This window comes from Myotis davidii, unplaced genomic scaffold (genome assembly GCF_000327345.1).
Source record: "Myotis davidii unplaced genomic scaffold, ASM32734v1 scaffold698, whole genome shotgun sequence".
In the NCBI taxonomy this organism is placed as follows: Eukaryota; Metazoa; Chordata; class Mammalia; order Chiroptera; family Vespertilionidae; genus Myotis; species Myotis davidii.
The window spans coordinates 2,684,498-2,696,163 of NW_006290032.1; the positions used below are offsets into that span (position 1 = coordinate 2,684,498).

The 11,666-nt window shown below is 48.0% G+C and overlaps 1 protein-coding gene across 1 annotated transcript in view; it reads right to left on the minus strand.

Moving 5' to 3' along the window:
• Positions 1-11,666, minus strand: part of PDE5A (phosphodiesterase 5A) — a 97,529-nt gene that overhangs the window by 45,184 nt on the left and 40,679 nt on the right. Inside the window, exons 8-11 of the mRNA XM_006762903.2 lie at positions 9,698-9,806; positions 8,541-8,628; positions 3,541-3,716; positions 900-959 (exon numbers count right to left, since the gene is read on the minus strand). Of these exons, the coding sequence (XP_006762966.1) occupies positions 900-959; positions 3,541-3,716; positions 8,541-8,628; positions 9,698-9,806 (433 nt within the window). The remainder of the gene's footprint in view (positions 1-899; positions 960-3,540; positions 3,717-8,540; positions 8,629-9,697; positions 9,807-11,666) is intronic.

The following is an 11,666-nucleotide window of genomic DNA, read 5'->3' on the forward strand; positions in this document are numbered from 1 at the left end:
GCAACCCTGACCAGCCACGGCAACCCTGACCAGCCACAGTAACCCTGAGCCAGCTAGGAGCCAGCCACGGAGACCCTGACCAGCCATGGCCTCTCTAGGTTCAGCGAGGCCTCCGTGGCACAGCTGTAGAGTCACAGGGAAAATGCAGGGACCGCTCAGAGGGCTGGGGTTTGGCAGTTGAGATGCTGATGACCTCGACAGAGAACCTCGGTGACTGGCCACACCCTTCTCGTTCCTTACCTGACCCTCGTCACATCTCACACTGACTGGATCCCTGAGGTCTCAAATTTAAACTCAGGAGGCCAGCGTGGCTGCCAAGGTGTAAATGCCTCAGACCTGCATGGACCTCAACCAAGACCATCCCCGTAAAAACCCAACGCACAGCATCCCAGCCCCAGCCCAGGCGCTCTCTCCCCGCTCACTGGAGGGAGGCAAGGAGAAGTCAGGCACAGGCCCCTGGGAGCCCGATTCAAACAGCCTCAAGCCATGTGGTCGGAATGCAAATCGCTTGCTCCTCAAGAACAAGGGCAGGGACTCAGTAACAAACCACGACACCTCGTCACCACGACCCCAACCGGACAACCACTTTGCAGCTGCCCGGCCCCTTCCCCCAGGAACTGAAACGGAGTTTAATGTTGGCCTCAGCTAGATGTAAAGATGAGAACAATTGTTAGAAAAACCCAGAATCATCGAATGGAGGACAAGGTCCATTGGAGTTATTCTCTTTGCTTTGCATCACCAGTGACTGCAGCCCTGCAGGAAATGGATTGATTGAATATTTGTGAGCGTCCCTCTACCTATCCGCCACATTGGCTGAATGTCTCCCACCGTTACTGGTGGGAGCAGATCCCCGGGAAAGGCGTGTGTGTGGATGACCGCGCTGTGCCGCCCGTCATTACCGCTAAGGCCTGCAGCTCCCGGGTCTCCTCCTCCGCGGCCGAGGCGTGATAGGACAGGACCTGCGTGGAAGCGGGGACAGGTTACACGATGGGGGCCAAGATTTCAGCCTGGGGTCCCGCTAACACCTCCCAGAAAGAGAACTAGACCCCTCAGACTCTCAAGCCTTGTTTTGTTTGTTTCCTTCAACAGAGAGAAAAACCCCAGATTTCAATTCAATTGTTCCAGAAAACAAAGTCAGACGCCCTCCCCCCCGACCCCCATGTTCAAAGAAAAGGGCTCACTTCAGTCTGACATTGTTGGTATAACAAACACATGGTTTACAGCCACACTATTGGCTCAGATTTGGCAGAAAATTTCTTTTCAATTGTGTGTGTGTGTGTGTGTGTGTGTATTTAAAATCCTGACTTTAGTTATTTGTGCTTGTGGGCAGAATTAGGAAAGCAATCTTTGTGAAAACTGACGTTTTAAAGCCAGCCGCCTGGAAGTGGCTCAGGGGAGGTCTGTGTGCTGCAGAATCCACAAAGAAGACGGCGTGGCTGGGATAGGGATGCCACAGACCCAGGGCTGAGGGCACCCAGAGCTGAGCAGCGTGGCCGAGGGACCCGCCCGCTGACGGCTGCGGCCACCCAGGAGCAGGGACTCTCCTAACTTGGCTGCGGGCTCACCCAGGGAGAGGAGGGGCCTGGGTACCAGCTTCCACATCTCACAGTTCTGGCTCTAGAACTTCCCATTGCCCCAGAGGGCTAGGGAGTGAGGCTCACCACGTCTTATAACTGAACCTGAGGAGCAGCAATGCCCATATTCAAAAGTGAGACCCTTTAGCAATGCAACAGTATTTCCGACACCGTTTTAACCCGGGTGGTGGTTGGATTTAAAATGTCTATCATACTTTTAAAACATTTTTGAAAGTTCATTTTTGACAGAGATAATACAAGATTTATTTTTAAAAACCCCCAAAAGTTTTAGGATCATTGTTAAAAGGTACCCATTTTCAGACCTTTGAGTGACAGGTACACGTGTGTGTGTGCATGTGTGTCATTTGGATGTGTGTGTGTGCGTATCTGCAAGTGGGGCTTCCCCTGGTTATGGTCTGAGATCTCATCTGAAATGATTCTCTAGCAAAGTGTTACATATTCATTTTAGGGAGTGGAGAACCAGATGGGTTACTGATGAATCTCAACTTATCTATAATAATAAAAGTGTAACATGCTAATTAGACCGGACAGCCGAATGACTTTCCGGACATCACTCCAGACATCCTTCCAGATGAAGCTGCGGCAGAGGGGGCCAAGGCAGTGGTGGTTAGGGGCGATCAGGCAGGCAGGCGAGCAGTTAGAGGTAATCAGGCAAGCAGGCAGAGGGATTAGGGGCAATCAGGCAGGCAGTCAAGTAGTTAGGGGTGATCAGGTAGGCAGGCGGGGGTTAGGGGTGATCAGGCAGGCAGGCAGAGTGGTTAGGGGCAATGAGGCAGGCAGTCAGTCAGGTGAGCCGTTAGGAGCCAGCAGTCCCGGATTATGAGAGGGGCCTAAACTGGCATTTGGACATCCCCCAAGGGGTCTCAAATTGCGAGAGGGTGCAGGCCGGGCTGAGGGACCCACCCCCAATCCCTGTGCACAAATTTTGTGCACTGAGCCTCTAGTATCGCATAACTTTCTAGCTCTTTAGTTGGGTGTTTATTTATTAGGGATGGAGGGAAGGTTACATCCCACCACGGATTCCGGCTCATGGCAACTGGAAAAGAGAGGCGTGTATTTTACACCAACACTGTGTGATGGGCAGACATGTGCACCCTCTGACATCTGTTTCCCTAGACTGGCCCGGGGGGAAGACATGTCGTGTTACATGAAGTGCATGTTTTCATGGATGTTGGTGAGGTCCCCCTGGAAGGGGCTGCCCCACCAGGGAGGGACCTGCCCGGGTCAGCCCCCAGCCAGCATTCACGGGGTCCCTGTGTGTCCAGGATCCTCGCAGATGCTCAAGAACATGCAGATCCCCAGCCTTCACCCAGGACTCACACTCAGGATCGGCCATAAATCTCTAAATGGAGTTTCTGATGATGGTGAGGTGGCCAGTGTAAGTTTGAACTGTGCCCGACGCATCTTTTCTTTTCCTTATTTCTGCTTCTCTAAGAGCACTTAGGATTTCTGTCTTTGTCTTTTGTTTTTTTGTTGTTGTTAATTCTCACAACAAGGATATTTTTCCACTGATTTTTTTTTTTTTTTTTAGAGAGAGTGGGAGGGGGAGAGACAGAGAAACATCGATGTGAGAAGAGAGACACGTCAATGGGCTGCCTCCTAACACACCCTGACCAGGAACAGCGCTTGAGCCTGCAACAACGAGGTACGTGTCCTTGATTGAAATCAAACCCGGAACTCTGCAGTCGCAGGCCGACACTCTATCCACTGAGCTGAACCAGCTAGGTCAGTCTTTGTTTTTGAAACTGTGACTAGAGCTGTTGGCAAGGTGAGATGGGCCGGGTGACTGCCGTGGCAGTTCCGTCCATGGGAGTGGATGGCCTGGGTCACGCGCTGCTTTCCATAATAAAGCAGACGGACTGAGCAAGCCGTGGGCCTGAGTTGTGGTTTGGTCACGTGACCTTTGACAAGTATGGACACCAAGAGGTCCCCCAGCTGTGCTCACCTCCAACGTGACCATCTGCTTGGCCATGGCCCTCTCCACCGCCTCATACATCTGCGTGTTCTGGATCCCCAGGCCACAGAAGATTACGAAAGCTTCCAGGAACTGCTCATCGTTCCGGTTGAATGGCTTCACCTTGCCGGTGTTCTCCTCCATCTTGTTCACGAGTTGGCAAACCCCTGTGATGACACATGGAAAGGAGCTGATGTTACTGGAGGTCACAGTGCTCAATGACTCTCACTCCCAGAGACTGCCTGATAATCTCCTCTTAGGAACGCCTGGCACCTCAGAACAGTATCAACCAGAAAAGCCTACTGGATTTATCTACATGAGCCCTCATTCCACATGGTCTGGAATGTGGGCTGTTCAAAAATCCTGAGCTATTTTCTTGCAGAGGTGCCCTGAAAGTTAGGCCACTGGATCCCCAGAGACAGCCTGTCCGTGGGAGACTAATTGGGTTTTTGTGCACTCTCTCGCCAAGAGAACAATTTTGATGCACATCTGAATTCTGGGCCAGGCAGCCTGCCTCTCCTTCCTGAGAAAGCAGAGGCTCAAAGCCACAGTTACACACAAGGTGGGACACAGAGAACAGCTAAGTCACAGGATGCTCTCACAGCTCACGCAGGGGCCTGCGTCTTGGAGAATCATGCTTGCAGATGGCTTCCAATACTTCAAATAAAAATGACACTTTGCATAGAAATAAAGGCAGAATGCATCTCTGAAGGAAACCATGACCTCCTACGTCCCAGCCTCTCTTTCAAGGTCAAATGTGTCATTAACAGGACTGGAAGAGGATGTCAACATTCTGACCGATCTCTACAGAACCATTTGTCCATGGACTCCTAAGCCTCATGGTCCCTGGGAGGACTGGGTGCTTCCCTCACTTCCTTGCTCATCCATACTTGTTTCTCTTATATCTTCACTGGAGGCCTGGTGCACAAAAATTCGTGCACTTGGCAGGGAAAGGGGTGTCCCTCGGTCTGGCCTGTGCCTTCTCGCAGTCCGAGAGCCCTCTTGCCAGCTGTGAGCCCGGCTTCTGGCTGAGCAGCGCTCCTGCTGTGGGCCCGCACTGACCACCAGGGGGAAGCTCCTGCATTGAGCATCTGCCCCCTGGTGGTCAGTGCACATCATAGCAACTGGTCGTTCTGCTATTTGGTTGATTTGCATATTAGCCTTTTATTATAGAGGGTGGTCTGTTGGAGGCTTATTATTATTGTGTTTGCACATTATCTCTTATTTTAATCCCTTACCAGTTCATAAGTTTATCTTTTCATCATTTTCCTTCTGCTTTATTTCTTCTTATTATTTATTTATTGGGGGGGGGGGAGTGTAGAGGGTGAAAAAGAGAAAGTCCTGTTTTTCTAATGTCTTCAGTTGACCACTTAATTCAAATAATTTTGTTATTAATAATAACAAAATACTTACAACTATATATCTCCCGAGTGTATAGCTTTGACCATGTACCTTGAGTATTTGTTGTATCAATACAACCATTAATTTTCTAAAATGCTCCCTTCTCCACAGGGGATACATCCAAAGACGCCAAGTGGAGGCCTGAGACCATGGCGAGTCCCAGACCCCCTATCTAGTAAGATTTCTCCTGTACATACACAGCTAGGATGAAGTGTAATTGATAAGTTAGGCACAGTAATAATGAAATAAGGCAATGCTAAAAATAGGCGGGCTTCTACAGGTGGAGATGGGGGGGAAGGGATGGTCACATCCCACACGAGATGGCATGAGACTCTCGAGATTTCATCACTGTCCTCAGAAGGTCATCTGATTTAAAATGTATAAATTGCCTATTTCTGGAATTTTCCATTTAATGAATTAGGACATGGAGTAGTTGAAACCACAGAACTACTGTGCTCTCGTTCTGACTTGGAGTTCTTCTGTGTCGTTCAGGAGAACACGTCCAGTTTCTGAGTTTTCTCCTTCCCACTGACCCTTTCATCCTGCACATCCAGCTCTAATGCATCACGGTCCAGGAGAGCGGCTGTCAATTCCACTCCTCAGAAGTCACTGAGCTCGTGTTGTGTGTGTGACTATCAACAGTATTTGTGAAATTTGGATGGATATTTGACAGGAATTTGTATTTTTAAATTATGAGATAAAAAGTATATATATGCCAAGTAGGTTCATTTCATTTTTATATTAATCAATTCTAATGTTCCCTCACTTCCCCCTTTCTTTAACATGGCATGGATTGCCATTTTGTCCATTTCTCCTTGTATTTTTAACAGCTTTGGCTTTTATATGTCAATGATATTTTTCAGTTTATTAGAAGCACTTATGACAATTACACTTTCCTCTGTGGATTTTAAGTCTAATCAATGTGGAGACCTGCCGGGGGTGACCAGCGGACCCTGAGCAACAGATGAATGGATTACTCTGACAACGTTTGCTGTGAAAGAGAGGACCAGGCAGCCAGATTGCCTGCCTCGCTAGGCTTTTATTACAGTTTGAGATAAAGTTTATTTTTTAGATACAATCAATAGGGTGAGTAATCTTGGGAGGACACGTGTGTTCACACTATCCTCTAGGTAAGGGCATTCAGGGATTAAGCGAAAGGATTCCAGTAAACACCCGGGGGTCTGCACGTGCACAGACTTGTTTGGAAAAGTCAAGGAATAATAAGGGGCGCTGCCTTTGACACTCCCCTAAGTCTCCCCTAAGTCGGAATTCCGATAAACAGAGCAGACAGCCTTCCTCCCTTTCCTCGCAATGTCCTCCTCACAACTTTCCAACCAGGTCTCAGGCTTCCCGACAGAGACTCTTTACATGATGTTTTCTCCTTAAATTCCATTTTGTCTGATGTTATTATCTCTATTCAAATTTTGCCCCGTTTGTGTGAAATGTGTTCTTGCAAGCGGCGTATTCTTCAGATCTTTCAGAAGCTCCTCGGCAATTCTGGCCCAACAGGCAGCCTTCTCTGTCTCCTGGTGCTAGAATGACCTCTGTCTCATTTCTCTGTTTCTTCCATCGATGCTTGAAACCTTAACATCCATATTTGTTTTCACTTTGTAAATTTTCACTTTGATAATTTTAAGCTATAATGTCTTAGTGTTACTTTTTCTCATTCCGGTCCGATTCCAGTCTCATTTCCGGGTGCTTATTATAACGAGGCATACCTTTCAGTTCTCTGACTGGGGAAACACTGGGTACTTAAGCTTTAAAACATCAGCGTGCTCCATGGAGGCCACAGTGCAGCTCAATCACGCCTGCATCGGGAAAACCCTCGCGAGTGTCTTATAAACAATGAAGCCATCAGCGATAGAGCCACATGATTGAGTTTAATGTGAAATTTAAAATGAAGCAGAAGTCAAAGTTAAACACATGTAATTTTAGGATATGAGTTTGTGCTGTGGAATCAGACTGCAACACAAGGGTGAGTGGAGGAGGTGGGGGAGAGGAATCCATTTGGAATCACATTCGGTAAAAAGGCCTATTTCTCACGCCTCCCAGTCAGGCAATGTGGGGTAGAACACTGTACTTTGTATTAGACTTTGCACTACCAAAGACATGGAAACGTAAGTTATTTACAGTGGAGATGGACTAAACTTTTATTTCTTTGGATGGGAATGGGATAATTCCTTTTAAAAAATGCCCTGGAGTTTGTGCAAACAACAGGAGGAGCTGCTGTGAGCAATAGGAGTTGGTGTGAACAGCAGGGGGAATTGGGGAAAACGATAGGAGTTTGTGTAAATGATAGGAGTTGGTGTGAACATAGGAGTTGTGAATAATAGCAGGAGTTGGTGTGAACAAGAGGAGGAGTTGGTATGAATAGTAGGAGTTGGTTGGTGAACAATAGGAGGAACTGGTGTGAACAAGAGGAGAAACTGGTGTGAACAATAGGAGTTGGTGTGAATAATAGGCAGAAGGATTTCTGGTAAATACAATATGGGAAAAGGCACGTTTAGCCTAATAAGTAGGGGGACTAGTTGATTAAATAAATGAATGTTGAATAGGAAAGTGTTTCCTTTACAGCGTTGGAAGCAAAGTGGTGGAAACACTGTCAGCCAGAGCACCGAGGAGACACGTGTGGGAAACAAAACCTCAGGGTACATCTGTCAAGACAACAGGCCCCCACTGGCCTAATGTCTGTGATGTCACCTTAATGTCAGTAATGGACAAGGATGAGCAGGGGAGGGAGGGAAAGATGACAGAAAACACATGGTCCATCTGTGTTCTGTGTGTAGCTCTGTGGGGATTCTCTGTTACAACGACACAATCACAGAATCTGGTCTGTGACAGGCAAGAAAAATGATCTACAGCCCTGACATTTTCCAGGCTGCCTCTGGGGCGCACAGTCTAGTCAAGCATTGAAATGCTTTGTCTCTCCCACTTATGAAACAGCAGGAACACTGGCAAGTTCCTCCTTTACTTGGAACCAACGTGCGCCCCCAGCTAAAACCCCACCCGGGGGATCATTTATAAATCCTTTTGATTTACAGGGAATTTTCCTCTCCAAAAACAGCATCTGCTTACTGCAGACTCTGTTCTCAAGTGGGGACACAAAACGTACGCCAAGAGAGGTCTGATGGTTCCCACTGGCATTTTTAAATTTTTTTGCTCACTTGTTGACTGTTTCATCCCAGAGCCTAGAGCGGTAGGGAGCTCGCTAGATACTTCTGATGAATGAATCAGTATAACCTACAATCTAAACCACATGTTCAAGAAAAAAAAACCAGAAACCAAGAAATGAGACTCGAAAACAATGCACATGATCAACTCGATGTTTCTCATCCTGCTAACTCTCAACACGTCATCCTTAAACAAAAACGCTGCTAAAACAGGATTACAATAATGACAGAAAGTACATCATAGTTAATAAGACATGCACCAAATGCCTGTGGTTAGTTGAACATCCTTTTATCATTTCAATATTTATCTTTTACACATTTTATTCTTTAAATTTACACTTGAAAGACAGAAGTTTCTGGGAATACATTATTTTTTTCTTTAGTAAGGGCAGTGTGGAGGTTAATGAAAAGCTTACTTACCTATCACTTTATTCTTCTTTCCATTTTTTATAGGCGTACAAAGCAAACTTCGAATGCCCTGCTGGCTTACGTTCCCCATGTTTTCATTCTAAACAAAACAAAACAACAGCAAAAAATTACAAAAAGAGTAATTTTCCCATTAGATGCTGTTATGTAAACTATTTTGGCCATCTGAACCCACTAACATAGTCATCTTTTATTAGCTGGAGTGATAAAAGTGCAGAAAATATACGAAGTACAATGGCTTTCACATGAATGCAATAGAAAGCAATTAGTTTTTATTATTAAAAATACAAATAACCTAGCGTTGGTTGGTTTGGCTCAGTGGTTAGAGTGTCAGCCCATGGACCAAAGGGTCACAGGTTTGATTCCTATTCAAGGGCATGTGCCTCAGTTGTAGGCTCAATAGGGGTGCATGTGGAAGGCAACCAATCGATGTGTCTATCTCACACTGATGTTTCTCTCTCTCCCTCTCCCTTCCTCTCTCTCTAAAAACATCAATCGGGCGAGGATATATCATAGATTTCTTTTTTCCCATTTTAAACGTTCCCAGCAGCTTACAGTACCAGCATGCACTGTACCCGGAGGAGGCGTCTGTGGTAGCCTAACAAGAGGAGCAGAATCCAGAAGAGTCAACCCTCCCCCCTGACACCACGTGTTACACACTGGCCCTCTGTGGACGTGTGACCGCTGTGTCCACTCCCATACTGCTGACTCAGAGGCCTCCTAGATATGAAACAACAACAGCCAGGCAGCTGTCTCCACATGCAATGCTTCTCTGAAGTAAAAGGAGAGAAAATACCAGGATTCAAAGTTTCCCATGGCTGAGAAACGGGTCTTTGCAGCCTTGTCAGGGAAAACAGATATTCATTCTCCATGGAGCTGCTCCCTGTGGTAGGTCACCAGCTACGTCACTTCAAGCCACGGAAAACTTACCTTTTGAGGACAAACTCAAGAACGCTAGCAAGCCTGTCTTGGGGCCATCACTGACATGACGTGGGCAATAGAGCAATCATCTCACGTGCCAATGAATTATTTAAAACGGATGCAAGTACACAGGGAAGTACTCAAGCATCGCGGCCCAGCTCCCGGCAGGTGCTAAGGGCATCTGGTCAGGGAAGGCCGCCCGCACTCCGAGCCCCACACCGGCTACTCACCGCCCAGGGGAACCTGCTGTCCTTGCTGACGTCGGGGATGTTGAGCGCCTCCATGGTGCTGGCGACGTACTGAGCGTACATGTAGTTGATCTGGCTCCCATCCCGGTCCCTGTGGGAGGAATGCAGGTGAGCGCTCTGTGGGCAGCGGAGTTAAAGAAATGACATAAGAGAGACAGACAGGTCTCTGGCCATCGGGCAAGCGTGTGTCGTACTGAGGAAAGGCGGCTTGAAATGCACTTCCCGATTGACAATGTGGGTGGTTACTAGAACTGAAATGGTTTGAAAAGACAAAGACCCACAATTTTCCAACAACCCACAGCAAGTTTTTAAACGCCCTAAGTCATCTCCTTGCCATCGCCGACGGGCCTGTTGATTTTTGTGCCGCTGAATGTAAAATCCACCGGAATTCCCTGCCAGGTCTCATTTTCATCAGACGATAGAGTGACCAAGGACCAGCCTGTTGTATTCCTCGGTTATTTTCTCTACGTATCCGCCCCAACAACCTCTCCCACATTTCAAATCCAGGGAGAGCCGACACGCGGAGACGAGCTTCACTCAGCAAGCTCGCGTCTCCATTCTTTCAGATCTTTTAGGATACTTTTAAGATCATAAAAAGCATAAAAATGTATCTTCTTCAAAAGATTCTCATTCACTTAGAACAGCAGTTCTCAACCTGTGGGTCGCGACCCCTTTGGGGGTCAAACGACCCTTTCACAGGGATCGCCTAAGACCATCCTGCATATCAGATATTTACATTATGACTCATAACAGTAGCAACATTACAGTTATGAAGTAGCAACAAAAATAATTTTATGGTTGGGTCACAGCATGAGGAACTGTATTTAAAGGGCCAGAAGGTTGAGAACCACTGACTTAGAATATTTTCCCAGTGACCATGTGCCTGGTATTACGTGTGAGTGAAGAAGAATGAGGAGTCAGAAGCCAGCCCGCTCCACACAGATAATCTGGAGGGAATCCCAGGAAAAGCTCCAGATAAGTGAGGGCTTTAGGCTCATTAAGCAAACTTTAAAACTGGGATCCTCCAGGGACAGCCAGAGCCTCGGGGAAGGAAGACAGGCTTCTGGAAAGATAAGAAACGCAAGGTCACCGTGAGAAAGAGGCTGGAGAGGAAGTGATAATGATGCTATTAATGGCTTGTATTATCCTTACCATCATCCTGTTCACAGCGGGAGCCGGATGAAACCCAAAATAGTTAGTCACTTGCGGGGGAGGGTAAAATCCGACTTAGAGACGCTGACAGGGAGAAGTAGCCACACGTCCATGACTTTTCAGAAACCCCGTTCTTTTAATTCCCCGAAGCTTTCCAGTTCCTAATGGTCACTTTAGGGAAAAGTGGTTGTTGGGGTTACTGAGTTATCATTTCCTTTCTCACTAGGGGAGGAATGCAGAGGGAGCTTCCTTCCCACGCTCCGTAGGCACAGCCTGAGTGCCCGTGGCCGGGGAGGCCTGGTCAGTGTCCCGCGGAGCCTGCCCACGCGGGTCATCGGCTGTCACACCGCTGTGGTCGGCGTGCAGCTGCACACGCTGCCGGGCAGCGCCCAGTCTCCGGACCCTCCCTTGCACCTGCACCTCTGGCCCCAGAACAAAGGCTCGGGCTCAGCCACCTGGGGCTGGATGCCATGTAAGTTCAAGTCCATAGGACAAGAGAGAAAACGTGAGGGCTTCTAGAAGCCTCCGCGAAGAGGCAGCTGCTGCATTTCTCTGCCCATCCTGCCTGGCCCCCACAGCCCTCTGACCCTGGAAAGGACTCAGGATCGGCCTCCCTGACCCCAAAGGGGAGGGCCACATGTGACGGCACAGGGGAACCGGGTGCCTGGGTCCCCAGGCCTGTGAGCAACTGAGCCGCCACCTCCAGCTCTTCCAGGAGCAGCAGCACTGTGCTCGCTGAGCGCCTTTCACTGGGGTTTTTATGATGCACCATCCAACCTGACCCTAAGAATGCAGCTGG